Source organism: Manacus candei, unplaced genomic scaffold (genome assembly GCF_025592945.1).
Source record: "Manacus candei isolate 608988 ecotype Guabito, Panama unplaced genomic scaffold, ASM2559294v1 h1tg000062l, whole genome shotgun sequence".
Taxonomy (NCBI): domain Eukaryota; kingdom Metazoa; phylum Chordata; class Aves; order Passeriformes; family Pipridae; genus Manacus; species Manacus candei.
This window is the reverse complement of record NW_026138110.1, coordinates 1,959,619-1,975,118: the sequence shown is the minus strand read 5'-3', so window position 1 is coordinate 1,975,118 and position 15,500 is coordinate 1,959,619. Positions and strand designations below refer to the sequence as shown.

At 39.9% G+C, this 15,500-nt stretch overlaps 2 protein-coding genes and 1 long non-coding RNA gene across 8 annotated transcripts in view; 2 read left to right on the top strand and 1 right to left on the bottom strand.

The window, feature by feature from the left end:
* Positions 1-5,682, top strand: part of PDE5A (phosphodiesterase 5A) — a 50,169-nt gene extending 44,487 nt beyond the window's left edge. For all 5 annotated transcript variants that reach the window (XM_051805002.1, XM_051805001.1, XM_051805005.1 and 2 more), the window contains exon 21: positions 328-5,682. In XM_051805002.1, the coding sequence (XP_051660962.1) occupies positions 328-465 (138 nt within the window). In that variant the 3' untranslated portion in view covers positions 466-5,682. The remainder of the gene's footprint in view (positions 1-327) is intronic.
* LOC127478827 (uncharacterized) overlaps positions 1-14,958 on the bottom strand; it is a 45,757-nt gene extending 30,799 nt beyond the window's left edge. The window contains exons 1-3 of one of the 2 annotated variants that reach the window (XR_007907369.1): positions 14,638-14,958; positions 8,014-8,092; positions 121-237 (exon numbers count right to left, since the gene is read on the bottom strand). This is a non-coding gene — a long non-coding RNA (uncharacterized LOC127478827). The remainder of the gene's footprint in view (positions 1-120; positions 238-8,013; positions 8,093-14,637) is intronic. The other variant, XR_007907368.1, reaches the window with a different exon arrangement.
* Positions 11,285-13,964, top strand: FABP2 (fatty acid binding protein 2). The gene is made up of 4 exons (XM_051805010.1): positions 11,285-11,419; positions 12,107-12,279; positions 12,844-12,951; positions 13,491-13,964. The coding sequence occupies exons 1-4, from the start codon at positions 11,353-11,355 to the stop codon at positions 13,539-13,541; spliced, it is 399 nt and encodes a 132-aa protein (XP_051660970.1). The 5' UTR covers positions 11,285-11,352; the 3' UTR covers positions 13,542-13,964.
* Positions 14,959-15,500: the final 542 nt, after the last annotated feature.

Below are 15,500 nucleotides of genomic sequence, written 5' to 3'. Positions count from 1 at the left end.
ACAGGTTTGTAATGGCAGCCTTTTCACTGCTTTCGTAGCTTTCATCCAGTCAGAAGGAACTTGACACACAGTGCAAACAGAAATGAGTTCTCAATCCAGCACTGCAAGAATGTGACTTACCATGTTATTCAGAGCAGGTCAGATCCCAGTGAACTGAAGCTTTGTGGCTTGTGTTAGCTGAGTAACCGGTGCAGTTCAACTGAATGATCTACAGGTCGATCCTCTGAGTTCAGAAATCTGAAAAAATACGAGAAATGTGTTTCGTTCTTTTCATCTTTAATTAAAAATTAAATGCAATCTGTTTTACGTGTTCTTAATCTATTTCAGGCCCTAACACATGTGTCAGAGGCCTGCTCCCCTTTACTGGATGGCTGTAAAAAGAACAGGCAGAAATGGCAAGCCTTAGCTGAACAGCAAGAGAAGAACCTGATTAATGGAGAGAGCAATCAAGGCAAACGGAACTGAGATGCTGATTTAACAACCACAAGCTTAAGCTCACATAGAAGACATAGTAATAGGGGAGTACTGCATTTTGCTGAACACTGTATGAATCTGGCTTATGTTTTGCCACTGCTGTATTATCTTTCCACGTTCCAAGATATAGCATGACCATGTGTATGCCAAGAGATAGTATGTGTCTTTTATTACATCTGACTGAGATGGAAAAAGACCTGCAAGGGTGGGTTTTGCCCCCCTGCTCCAGCAGAAGGTACTAGTGCAGTGACTCGACTGTGCCCAAGAGCCTCTGACTTTCCAGATGTATATAGTTGTTTGGTGATCATGTTGTGGCCAGTATCTCACAGACTACTGCATTTCGCACCTTTTTCTCTTCCCCCTCCCAATCTTGCTGTGTTATGGTATAAAAGTCATGAGCAGTCTCACCTGTTCTCTTCCCAGAGGCTCAGAGGGAAGACTGGGACTCGCTCTGAGGAGCCTAATCCAGCATATACTATGCTGACCTCCTTCAGAAGACAGAACTGGGCTCTGAGGTGAAAAGCCCCAGAATTTATGCACCCAGTAGTTCAATTTTTTTTTTTTTTTCATATCAAATGGATGTCTGAGCAAATGTCTTATTACATTTGAAGAAGTTTTTAAGGCCCTTGTGAAATACTAGGCAATGAGGGTCTTGGGAGTTTTGTGGTGGAAGTGTCACAATTATCCATGAATAATGGAAACTGCTGGAAGACTGCTGAAATGTCCCAGCATACCTGACAGGCTGCCACGGAAGGATGATGGAAGGATGGCTCCCATAGAAAGCTGCAAGAAGCACAGAGAGAAATGGAAACTGGAGAGGATCATTTTTATCTGCTGGTTTTAACTTCATTTGGAAGTTGATTTTAACATCATCCAACCAACAGAGGGGATCACGGGCAGAAGAGAACGTGACTGCAAGAGCGAGAGGTGACAGTCTGAGTCAGAAAGGTGCAGGAATGGCACAATCCTGGTGACTATCCATGACTGATTCTTTAGGCCAGTGTTGCTATGAAATGGCTATGACCACTTGGAAGGAAGTTTTATGTTAACATCTCTTACAAATCATTTTTAGCATTAGTTCACAATGATTAATCACAGCGTCTTAAAAAAATTAGAAAAAAAAAGAGTACCAAAAGCAAAAATAGCCAAGAATGCTACAGGGATTTGCCATTTGTATATGAGGCATTAATGTTCTGAAAAGTAAGAAATCCATTAACTTGCACTAGCAAAAACCCCAACATTGGTATTTTATTTAAAAGAAGATGATTAATAAAAATGGTTGTGAATTGGGGACCAATTAAAGAAAATATGCACATGAGAGAGATGCCAAAAGAGTAAAACAAAGAGAGTACTATTCCTCGTGTAGACAGGATCAGGAGATGAATGTCAGCAGTCTAAAATGGATCAGCAGTACCTGTAACTTTGGCTGCACAGACACACACAGAATAGTGTGGGTTTTTAATGTGTAATAATGATTCTCTGGTTAAAATCTGCAATTGTGTTGGGCAAAAGTAACACACTTTAGGATTGTACTTTGAAGTATGGGCATTTATCTCTATCACAATAATCCAGAACATTCTAGTTGGAAAGTGCAATGAGTTATCAACCCCTCCCCTTGTAAGAGCTGGTCAGAAAGAAGTGAAAATTCCCCCTTTTTATCAATTTCTTCATTTAGATAATTTATAGCAGAAGCTAAGAAAATATAAAGCAAATGTTTCAAAATGTCTGACGATACCGAGTTTCATAGTTGAATTTTTTTTTTATTGTAGAATAAGGTATTCTGACAGTCAGCAGCATTTCTGCCAACCTAAATTATTTGTCACTGATTAAATCCTATCTCAGACTTCTCTAAAGAGCACCAATAATGTATTATTGCAGCTGAATTTGAAAACATTTTTCTAGAAAAGTATTTCTCCTGACTTCCTTCACACAGATTAAAAAAAAAAAAAAAAAAGTATGGATTTCAATAATAATTCAGAATTCCAGGACTACTGTTATGCAGTGCTCCATATGTGTATTTATATGCAAATGACAGCAGCCTGCCCACCCCAACCAAAGTTTTTAGGTACTTTTTGATAAATAGGAAACTTTGCTTCAGGATTTGCATAGTCCTTGTATAGTCTTCTCCTTGAGTGCTTGAGATACTGAAATATAATTATTACACTAACTGATGAGATACCTATTTAATATAAATATGAATAAATTATATGTATATAAAGGTGTATTCTTGCTATAATGGTTGAGACTGGTAATTCATGGTGACAACACAGCAGATAACTATGATAATATTACAGTGTAGTGACTGAGCATCTTTTACATTAATATCCCAGTATTTCTTTGCTATATTGTGTGTCCAGCAAAGCTTTATTATAACTAAATTTATAACTGCTACAGAAGAGGGATGGATTCATACCTTTGACTTGAAAAAAAGGGCATGACATTACATTTTTTAAAGGTTCACTTACAATGAACAGTTATAGAGTATGTGCATATATTTAATTACATATCTGTACACATTTATCCCACGGAATCTCTTCCACTACAGAGATTGGAACATAGGTATAAATACAGTTCCTAGTAAATAAACCATTTATTTATCATAATACACCTGTATCTGTATGTATTTCTACAAAACCAAAGCCTTTAAACTACTGGTTTAAGAACCTTAAAAGCATAGACTGCTGTAGTTCCTGAAATTTCAGAGCATGATCAATGTTTTTAAATAGTGTTTAATTCTGCCTGAAGGCAGAGTGTGCTGGCTCTGTGTCAGCTTTGTGTGAAGCATTTGCAGAAATTCCTTTCATAATGGAGATATGGGACAATATGGGGGAAAAAAAAAAGCCAGCCTGTTTCCTGCTTGGAGTTCACTGCCTTTAAAATTCAACATTTTCAAACCCAGCTAGTGGATTACAGCCACAAGCTGCCCTGCATTTCATCATGAGTTGTGTTTCTGGTGATTTTAGTCAGGTCTCGAACATTTTCTCCCCAATTTATACTGTCTAGCTAAAACAACCAGCGGGGATTACACAAGAAACCAGCTGGAGTTTTTCCCTTGGTCAGTTCAGACTAAAGTTTATTAAAGCCATTGTCAAATTCGATATTTCAATCTTCAGGTACAGAATTTGTCCCACCAATGTCTCAGTGAAGGCATCTAAGTTAGTATCCTACTTGATCTCAGACATGGACATATTTTCTTTTAGACTCACTCCACAGCACAGTTTAATGCTTAAAGTACACTTTTCTTTCTGTTTTTGTTCTCCTTCTCAAAAAAATTACTTGTCATATGTTTTAACACACAAAAAATTACTGATTAACCCTACCTCTTCTAATTAAAAATAACAACGAGGTTCTTAAGCTGTAGGTTGAACTTCTTTTCCAATAATTAGTCCCACATCCAATATTAGCTGTGGAACATCTAGGTTTTCTATTATCTCACACAATTAAAGAAAGGGGAGGAAAATAATGTGATGTTGATTTTGGAGATGGTGTTAATTGTTAATTAGCAGCTTAAAGTTAAGAGCAGATTCCTCTCTTATCTTCAAGTGAGCTAGTGAGAAAAGTAAACAACCTGTTCCACTGATGATCAGCTGATCTCTCCTTCGAAGAGAGGACTGAAGCCTGATTTTATGTACCACTCTCATTCGTGTAAAGATAAACTTTTCACCTCCAATCCAAAGCATTTTACCTGGCAGTGGCATGAACTGACAAAATCAGAACTCTGTCTAATTCATATACAAGATTTCTCAAAATCCCCAGGTAACTAATTTTTCAATGCATTGCACAGAAAACTTACGAAGAGTCAGATCTAGTCCCATAAAATTTGGGGATGTTGCCTGAGTTATCTGGTTGGTGTCCCTTGCAGTTCTCCATAGGAAGACAGCAGAGAGTTCTTATGGAAAAAAAGAAGCCTCACTGATATTAAATTCATACAGTTTTTAAAGGTTTTATAAAGATCTGGTATTTCAGGCAAATATATATATTGGCTTTAGTTTGGAGTCTTGTCTCTGTGATGCTGTGGGGTTTTCTCTTCGTGTCAAATCACGTGCAGTTTACATTCCACAAGGTTTCAGCTTTATTTCACAGTTCCCTGCTGCACTTCTTCAGGGACTTGCACTAATTTGAAAGATAAACTTGAACATTGGAGCTTGAATAAAAGAATGAGTTTGGCCAGAGTATGGTAAATAATGAAAGCTGGATTTTTTAGTTTGGACTTTGACAGGAAGAAGAAACATCCCAGAATCTGGCCTGGTGATTAGTGACACTTGTTAAATACAGCAAATAGTGCCAGCAGGATATTTGATCTTTGTCACTGCTAGATGAATGGAAGTTGCATGGGAAAGTTTATTTTCCACATAAAGACGTTTGTTTCCATGGAGAAACTCAGATCTAAGTACCACTGTTTGTAAATGTGTATTTATGTGACAGTGCTGTAGAATAGCCAGTTTTCACTTATTTTCACAGCATGAGCTGGTCGTGCCAGGGTCTAAAGCATGCTCTGATGCCTATTTAAAGTCAGTCATACAGATTCCCACTCACCTCAGTGGGAGTTGGATTGAGCTGTATAGAGAGTGAAAGAATGGTCAAATCCACCTTTTTTACCTTCAAGGAGGGACCAAACTCTTACCTTGGCAACACCTGCCTCACCTGCTCTTTGCTGTGTTCAGCTCTTCCTGCTGATGCCTGAGGTACCTTACAGATGGAACTGAAGTTAGAATTTGAGCCCTCTCTGTATTCACATGGGGGACACCTGCATGTGTCTCTTAAAGAATGTAGTGTGAAATGCACTGTAAATAGTTTTAATATACATTCCTATTATGGCTTAATAAAAATCTTAGTCACAGTCACCAATCACTGAGTGTGTCCACTTGTATTCTTTTATCTTTGAAAAAAGTTTGAACAAATATATAGTTTCTGGGCACAGTATTTTTGTACTAGGTTGAGGGGTTTCTCTGTATATTATGTTTTGCCTGTAAGCAGTATTAAAGTCTTCTGAATGCTATGTGTTCTTTCTTGCTTCTGTCCTATGACTTCTTAGAGTAAAGCTGGTTACATTACTTTAAAGAATCATTATCCCTACTTACTGTACAGCTGATAGAGAATACAGAGTCAGGATATTTTCTATGGTCAGACTGCTGCTTATTAGTTATCTCCTCATTCTTCTCTTTGTACTGTTTTCATGCTTTTTAAAATAAAAAGGATGATGTCAAATTTTACTGTTTGTTACTTAATATTGTTGAGGTTGAATTTTCAACATCTCATTGTTTCCTGATTCGAATAACTGCTTTTTGTAAACGTATATTTTATAATAACTTTTCTAGGTCCTAGAAATCCTGAAGAGAAAAATGTCACTATTAATATCAACATACTTTGAAGTAGCACTGAGATCAGCCAGTGGTAACGTAGTTCTGGTTTAAAACCAGCAAAAAATAATTAACTGCTACTAACCACTAGAGAGCACTGGAGCTGCACTTACTGGGAGCTGTCAGAAACCAGTTTATTTATTAGATAAGCAGAACCAGCAAATGCAACAGTTACACAGATGTATCCTCATCCTCTGCCCCCCCAGCTATCAGTTCCTGGGATAGCATGGAAATAACCTAGTGACTTCCAACTGTGACAAAATTATTTTTGACAGCAAAAGCTTCGTCATGTGCAAACTGCTGATCCCAGAAGGAATTCTGGACCAGTGGGCTTCTTGGCAATTCCTGCTCTTTGCCTATTAGGTCCTGCACAGCAACACTTCTGGCTTAACTTTTTTTAGCTCCAGGCAAAACCAAGAAGTATGTCCATCCCTGACAAACAGCAGGCTCATTGAAAAACTTATGAAGGGCCAGATTTAGTTGAGCACAAAACACAAGCACTGTTTGCTCGAACCAACTGCAATTTATGAGTGCAACTGCACAACTGCCTATGTATATCTCCATACATCAGGCATCCATTTGCTGCTGGGACTGCAGCCTTTCCAGCCCCCTCCCAACCTAGTCGTGCTCCTGCTCAGCCCTCCTGGCCTGCTGAATGTTTGAATTCACCTCTGAGCAGTGGCACGGTTTTCAGCAGGAGTGAGTACTGGAATACATTTCCTACCCAGAATCTAACCTTGAACAAGGGCATTTTTAGTGAAGGCGTGAAAGAATTTTACACTCGGTCTTTCACATCTTGCACAGCAGTGATGCCTTTTTAACAAATGTAAAAAGACAATGGCTCTTTCCTCCAGCCATAATTTTAGTAAGAGTGGTGACAGCTGTTGCTGACATGCATTTCAGATTCCTATGAAATCCCACCCTTTAGGATTTTTAGGAAATAATTTTTAGGCCATAGCCTGCTCCTGCCCACCCAGTGCTTTGTAATGGCTGAAAACCTATACAGGGGTTTCTTTTGTTTAACAGCACCAAAAAAAGTAAAGCCCATGGTTAAATCATACCACTAGTTTACATGATACATTCACGTATAGGCATTCAGAATCCTTTCACTGTACTAGTTAATCAAGTCACTGGCAATTTATTTTATGGTATATACAGCTGCTTAATGGAAGGAAAGTACATTTTACAGATAAGTAGGGGGGGAATTTGATCAAGGTCACATAGAAAGTCCATTTCTGTGCTGGAAAGAGAACCAAGATATGAATGTCTGTTCTGCTCTAATGTGAGACACGAAGAAAAGCATGTTTTATCAGAAACCATCTTTTCCTTTTGCATACACAAATATTTAAATATCTGAGCCATATAGGGTGCTCTCTTGCTTTTATGCTGAGCTCAGAACTCTGAAACTCACTGGTTTTTTTCAGGTAAGATCAGATTCAAGTCACTAATCCAGATAATCACAATAATCTCTGGTGGAGTTTGGAGCTATATCATAACCAAGAGCAAAAGTGTACAATAAGCAAAAAAGCTATGTTGAAATGAGCTAAAAGTGCAGTTCAGATTTTGGAGAAACTGAAATGACTGATGCAGACCTCCAATACTGTACACGTCGTTAGTTCATTGGACTATAACTCACTCCCACCCTTTGATCACATTCCACATTCTGAACAAAAAAGAAACAGGAAAAGAGTATTCAGGTATAGATTTCAATACCCTAGATAAGCCTGACACAAAGCCTGGGGGACAACTGGCATATCAGTCTCTATGTGGCAAGTGACAAATGGCACTAATACTCAGAGATTCATATAACCTTTCCTAGAGAAGCACACTTATTTTTATTGGCCATTGTTCACTGTCACCCTCTTTGCATTGAAACAAGACCAGATTCTACTATTTTAGGTAATCCTAGGATTCATTTTAACAAGCAGTAACTGGATGAAGTAAACACCAGGGTTGTTACTGCTTTAAGAAAATCCTAAATTTTGCTTCTAGATTTTTTTTAACCTGGAGCTTATTAGCTCATGCACTTCAGTTCTCTCAATAAGCAGCTCTCAAAACCATGCAGCCCTTTCATGGATCAGAGCCATTACACAGAAATGAAGAAGGGGTGCATACAGTCACTTGAGAGTAAGTTTTAAGACTCCGCACTAACTAATCAGACAAATGGATCCATACTCACTGGAAATTTCTAAGTAATCTTCCAATGTTGAATCCTCGTGCTGAACAGATTGCATGGTAGCAGCACCCATGAGATTCTCCTTGAGCCAAAACAAACCCAGAAATTTAGCAAAGAGGCAGCTGGAGTAGGACAATATCTATCCAAACCAATCCAATCCTGCTGCAGTACAAGACTCAACCACAACATGTACTTTGAAATGATGTATCCAAGAGATGGCATTAGTTAGGCTCCACCAAGCTCCCCGTTGCCAGGCCACCCAGAGTTATGCTGAAGTTGCCTTTGCTGGCATGGAATTATCTGTTTACCATAGTGATACAAAATGGAGTATTGTGGTTTTTAAAACTCTTAGTAAAACTTCACAATAAGGGAGCCAGGGGCACTTAAATGATTTAAGTGCCCAGCCATCTTTGCAATCCATCCCAAGACATACTGAAGAATCATTCAGTAGAAAACACATAGAAGTACTGCCAAAGCAATCTGCATAGTTTTACCAGGGATTAATCTCTCTTTCATTACATAACACTGTATATATTAATATTTTCAGATGCATATTATGTTTAGGCTGGCATCAAGCCTTAATCACTCCATGGTAAAGCTGAGTTCTATTGTCCCAGCTAATTTCAGGCAGGAACAACTCCAGTGCAAACCACTAAACAACAAAGAGGATAGATAAGCACAACCCACTGCAAAAGCCTTTTTGTCACCCTGATCTTTGGAACCTCATTGTTAATTACCATCACAATACAGCTTGCTGTGATAGTCACAGATCGGCATGATGAGATTGGCACGACCATTTAAGTTAATAATTTATTCCCATCCACATCACTTAAAGATCAAACTTCAAAGTTAATGTTTGCCCATTTTCAGTGTTCTGAAGCTGGCACGCTGCAGAAAGCCACAAAGCCAAGAATAGACCCTTAGCTTTCAAGACTTTCCTGGATCCAGTAACACTAAAAAATAAAGATTTCAAGACATCTCTTGTAGTTCTGAAAAATCACACAAGGAAGAGGTAGAGAGAAGAAGGAAAAGGGTTGTGGAATATTCAGACTAAAAAAAAAAAAATCTATAGAAACACTTTAAAGGGAAAACCAGCTATTATAGGAACACAAAAGTAGTCTGAGTGAAGTATATATCATATGATTCCAGTACATGTAAAAAAAATGAAGTCAGATTTTGCATATTTTAGTGCATTAACAGTCCTAAGTAACTCATGTAAATTGTGAGAGATTAAAGACAGTCCCTTGTTGTAGCAGTGACATTCCACCAGACCTCAGAGAAAAACAGTTCTTTATGCTGTCAGCACTACACCAACCATCAAGCTCATAAATATTGACCACCTGTGGTTCTTACTTAACTGACAGATCTGTGGGGCTGATCTGAACAGGACCCGAGGGACTCATGCCCAGTGAAAAAAAATGTCAAGGAAGGGGAAACTGGGACAGGAATGGAACAACAAGCTTAGATGGGAAATTTAGGACCCAGCTACTCGCTGCTCCCACGGTGAAAAGGTTTGGAGTTGGCCTGACTTCTGAGAGACACTAAAGAATCACAAGGGGGGACACAACAAATTGTCAGATAACTGATTGGAAAAGCACATCTGAGAATCTTCCTGGTAGTTGAAGACTTGCTCCACAGCCACCTCCCTCCTTTTTAAGGTTCAGAAAAGCTGCTGGAGTAAGTTTGGTGTAGAAATTACACTTAACCTGCAGAATGTCACTACTCTGAGTTACCTTTTCAGAGGTTAAGCAGACAGGTTGGAATCAAATGTGGAAATTAATTGGTAGCATTAACCTTGTTTAAATATATAAACACTAACTTCAGATACCTTAGAATTTCTTAAATTAAATGAAAGAGCAGGTTCTCGGGGAGAATGCAGGACGCACCTAAAAACAGCTTTCTTGAAATGCTCAAAATAAATACTTGTTAGATTTTACAGATACAGATGCCTCAAATGATGTGAGTAATTCACATTATTTCAGGCCTCAGTTTTCTACTGGATACAGCAGAAGCTGCAGCACATCACCATCAGAGAAAACCTCTGCAAAGACTAAAGAGAGTTACCGATTCTGTTATGTAACAATAAATTGGATGAACTATAATTAGACACCAGGTGTTTTTGTTTATGTGTAGATACTCAACAGATAACACAGACTGACAGTGATAACTACAAAGGTCAAGACACGAGCCAATGCAACAAAAAGACAATTTAGCTCTAAGTAGGAACTCAGTCTGCCCATTTCCTGAGCTGGCTGAAGGGTAAGATGGACATCTGTGATTAGCTCAGGTCTGGGCATGGGCTATGACATTTTTTGAGACACAGAGTTATTCAGGTGGTAGAAAACTGCAAGAAATCGTGGAAAGAAAGTAAATGTAAAAACCACATACCGAGACCTAACGGCTGTTGTTAAATGCACGTTGACCAACTGGGATTTACATTTACATTTTGAAGGTAACACAGAACAAAGCTGATGGCATCCCTGGGAACAGAATAGCTATAACCCTTAACTGGGCAAAGGCAAAAGCTGGCTCAATAGTTTTGCTCAGTTTGAAGTAGCACCAATCAGAGGGGAAGGGGAGCGGGCGAAGAAGCAGCTAAGTCAGGAAAGACTCATGTTCTGCATTCTCCTTGAACAGGCAAAATTATGGAATTAGAGAAACCAACCACATCAGGTAAATTCACTCAGCTGCACCTCTAGGAATGTGTCAGATACACACTGATGTGTTGTAGTGAAGAAAATTTGTAGAAGCTGCTCAGAATTTAAACTGCATGTTAAAGAGTGAGCACGTGAATACAGAACATCATCCCAATTTTCATAGCTCAGCATTAGATAGGAAACAAGAGGACTGTTTTTTGAAACTGCAGACATTCAGTGAATCATCTGCCCTTTGCTTATGATGGTGAGCAGAACAGACATCTACCAAATTATAATGGACAAAGTAGACATTTGTGTTTGGTTTGTCGGGTAAATAATATTTTCTCCACTTGCATAAAGGCTCTCACAAAAGCAATATCAAGAAATGCTCTTATTTTAATTACTGCTTTCACTAGATATCTGATTTTTACTATGCATGGTGGATAGAATGAATGGATTAGCAATTTTTTATTAAGATGAGCAATAAAGATACTGTCATGATCTGGGGGCAATAAGGGAGAGATTCAGCAAGCAGTGTTGTCGGGACTGGAAATTTGATTAAACTAAAGTTCTCCTTGCGAAGATCAGTGCATCAGTTGAGCTTTAGTCAGCCACATCATCCTGTAAATTGCTCTCCAGATAAGGCAGCACATAAATTCCCTTGGCAAAGACACATCACCTCAGAGCAGCTGCTACAGACCCGGCCATGGCCTTCAACGGCACTTGGAAAATAGACAGAAGTGAAAACTATGAGAAGTTCATGGAGGCGCTGGGTGAGTCTCACCTTTCCAATGCCTTCTGCAGGAAAAATGCCACTCCAGCTGAATACAAACTCCAGCTGCCTCTGAACTACCTTTGGGACAGCCTGTCCTCTCACTATTTGCTCTGCCCTTGCACAGTGTGCTGCATTGACTTTCAAAATATTTCATGGGGGGGGGGAGGATAAAAGGTGCTGAGGAATGTTCTGATTACGTTATATTAATTTTGAGCACTTCAACTAATTCCAGCTTTGTTTCAGCAGAAAAAAAGAATCCCTAAGTCCACATTTGAGGAAAAGGCTCAGAGAATTTGCATTATTAACTATAAGGAGAATTCTATAGCAAGAATATTATTTTGATAACATTAAACTAGTTGAAAAATTACCCAAGGGAGGAAATCATCATTCTTCAATTTTATAGAAACACAACTCAAGTAATTCTAACATCCTGATACTCACTTTAAGTTTGCACAGACTGTGCATTATATGGATATAAACATAACCCCCCGAGTTAGACAGTGGTTTGTATTATATGTGTCCTGGTGAACATGGCTTCAATAAAAAGAGAAAAAGAACAAAAAATTGGGTCAGAATGCTGGAATAAACTCTCTTGGAACATGTGAAAGTCACTAAAAAGAGACAAATATGATCCTCAAGGGGTTTGGGTGTTTCTTTTCCGATGGATGTTAATTGATTTTGCCAGGTGTTAACTTGATGAAGAGAAAGCTGGGTGCTCATGACAATCTGAAGATCACTATCGAGCAAGATGGGAACAAATTTACTGTCAAAGAAGCCAGTAACTTCCGTACCATAGAGCTGGAATTCACCCTGGGAGCCAATTTTGACTACAGCCTGGCTGATGGCACCGAAATGATCGTAAGGGTCTTCTGTACAACTTTGTATTTTTTATATGATAATATCTTCATAAAGTACAGTTTCGAGATAAATTAGTTGTCTTCCTAGTGTTAAATTTAAATTTTACTTTGCAAGAGTGATTGTTCAGGAATGCTTGCAGCTTATATACAAAAGCACAAGGTAGCCTTAACTGGTAATGGTTCACCTGTGGAACTCAGGGTTCCATAGAGAGCCCAAAAACGTGGAGCAAGTGGCAATTTTCATACGATGAAACCCAGGTGATTGTAATTTCACTTATTCCAATACTCAAGTCCACCACCTAGAGTACAGAGTGGGTATTTATAGGAAACTACCTTTGTTGATACAATTAATTAAAATAAGGTGTACTGGCCACTAAAAAGTATCTAGCTTGACTATTATGCAATTAAATGAACTAATGGTTTTATTAAACTTTCATTTTTACAGCCTTTCTATAAAAACATTATTACACTGTTTTAATTTTATCTTTGAAAGCATTCTGCAGCCTTTAAATCAAATCAGTGTCAGAACTGTTGCAAAATATTTGGGGTTTTTTTCCCATTACAGGGAAATTGGAACCTGGAAGGAAATAAACTTGTGGGCACATTTACCAGAAAAGACAATGGAAAAGTACTCAAAGCATACAGAGAAATTGTAGGTGATGAACTTGTTCAGGTGAGTTAAGCAGTTACTTACACAACTTTACAATAGAATGAAGTGAAAAAAATTTAAAAGCTGTTCTGAAAGTAGCAATATTTCATCAAAGCCAAATAACTTCATTTATCTTTAGTTACAATCCTCCAGTCACCTACTAAAATTTAACACTTTAAAATAAAACTCACAACCTGTGATTTTTATGTTTTCCTCCACATGTGAACTGTATCTTACCCATGCATTTCTGAAGCCTGTATACAAGTTCTATACAGGAGACAGACAGATAAGTAAATATACACTGTATAAATGTGTTGTGGCTTTTCCAAGTGTCCTTTGAGTTTTTCCTGAGACCCCAAAAGCTGCCCTGTGGTGGCTCAAACATTTGCACAGAGAATTTATGCCTGTTGACAATAGGCTGCTTTCCTTATGTTCCTCTCCCCAGAGCCTGCACAGCCACCCCTCACAATTCATTCCTTCATCACTCACCCCTTCTCAACAGCATCTGTGAAAGGGAACTTTGCAATACCAGCCACTGATTTTTCTTCTTCATTTCTTAACAGACCTATATATATGAAGGAGTTGAATCCAAGAGAATCTTCAAAAGGGGCTGAGCACTTCACCCAGAACAGCACCAGAATGAAGGAGCAATGAAAGAAGACCATTTTCTACACGTCCTCTGCTGGGTTTTTTTCTATTTTATCCCCTCACAGCACCTCCTAAGCTGCAATTACCTAGCCCTAGTGAAAACGCAGGCTAGTTCCTTATGTTACTGTTTTGCCTTGAATAAAAAAAAAATATCCCATTACCATATGCTAAAATGTCTTTCCCAAGTCCTATCTGAGTGCCATAAGATAAAGGGCTGCAGAAACTATTTTGCATAAGCAAAACTTAAATATCTTTGCACAGGTTATCAAATGGCAAGTTAGTTTCCTTACTAATCTTCCTTAGTATTTATACTGAGAAACGGTTTCTCTGTGTATTGGATGTTGTGTAATAAGGATGGCAAAACCTAAAATAAACCTGACAACACCCAAGGCTCCGAGATTGTTCTATGTAAGTATAAACGTGGAGTAAAATATGATGTCTTCAGCGTCTCACAGCTCCCTCTTCTGCCAAAAAGGTTCTCCTGATACAGGCAGTAAACCCACAAACCACAGCTCCTTTTGCTCTAGCGAGGTAACACAGAGGGGTACAAGGCTTAAAGGGGAAGTATTGTCATTGTTTCGCCCCAAAATCTCTAATATACTTCACCTAACACACACATGCTTAACCAATATTTGCTATATAAAAACACATTAATCCTTATTTCTACTGACAGAACTTATGAAGGAAAATAACTATCCCGAAGGGCATGTTGAGAAGTGAGCTCTGTTCAGATACACCTGCTCTGCATTCTTCAGCAAGCATCGCCTTGTCTCTTAATATGAGGCTAAAAAGGGTTAATAGCTACAAAGAAGAAGTTTTTGTTTAGCATATTCCTAGGTTTCTGGTCACTCTTCTGGACATGATGAAAATAATTGCCCTGCTTTCAATATGAAGGGAACTGGCTGGGACTGAGGGTGGCACATCCTGACAGTGAGTGTGGCATCAGGTTGTGCTGCTCCATTTAATTTCTTCTGTAGCTGTGTATTGCATAAACAAAGGACACAGAATACACCCTCTACATGAACTTTTCCATGTTTGTTTCGTGTACAAACACCAACTAACCTTCAAGGAGAAGAGTGAATCTTAAAACAACTTCAGTTTTCCCAGACTTCTTCACAACAGGATTTCCCACATGATCTCTTGGTTTCTTTCAGGGCATCATCTGCTCACCAATAAACCGTACCGGGATTAACTTGTGGATATTTACTCCCGCACAAGTCCGAGTACATCCGACAGGACAAGACCAACACGGTTTGACAGGACTGGTAACCTGCTCTTCCCCACACCCGCGCCTCACCGGGCGGGCTCCCCTGAGGCGGGAAGGGCGGTGTCTGAGGAAGGAGGGGCGATCCCTGAGGCGGGAAGAGCGGTGTCTGAGGAAGGAGGGGCGATCCCTGAGGCGGGAAGAGCGGTGTCTGAGGCGGGAAGAGCGGTCCCTGAGGCGTGAGGGGCAGGGCGGTACCTCGGATGATGAAGGGCGGGATGGTGTGTGGGACGGGAGGGACAGAGCAGTGCCTGAGGCGGGAAGAGCCGTGCGTGAGGCGGGAGAGGCGGGAAGGGCAGTGCTTGAGGAGGGAAGGTCGGTCCCTGAGGCGGGAGAGGTGGAAAGGTGTGTGCCTGAGGCGGGAAGAGCCGTGCCTGAGGCGGGAAGTGCGATCTCTGAGGCGGGAGAGGTGAGAAGGGGTATGCCTGAGGCGAGAAAAACGGGACCGTCACCGAGGCGGGAGGACTGGTGCCTGAGGCGGTAGGGGCGGGGAGGACCCTGAGCAGATGAAGGGCGGGGCGGTACCTGAGGCGGGAGGGGCGGTGCCTGAGATGGAAGGGCGGTGTTTGATGCGGAATGGGCGGGACGTGAGGCGGGAGGGGCGGTGTTTGATGCGGAATGGGCGGGACGTGAGGCGGGAGGGGCGGTGTTTGAGGCGGGA

Bases quoted from the DNA above. Each gene is read 5' to 3' on its own strand.
- FABP2 (XM_051805010.1), top strand. From the start codon at position 11,353: ATGGCCTTCAACGGCACTTGGAAAATAGACAGAAGTGAAAACTATGAG. The intron at 11,420-12,106 runs GTGAGTCTCACC...TGATTTTGCCAG, and splicing joins GAAGTTCATGGAGGCGCTGG to GTGTTAACTTGATGAAGAGA. The intron at 12,952-13,490 runs GTGAGTTAAGCA...ATTTCTTAACAG, and splicing joins TAGGTGATGAACTTGTTCAG to ACCTATATATATGAAGGAGT.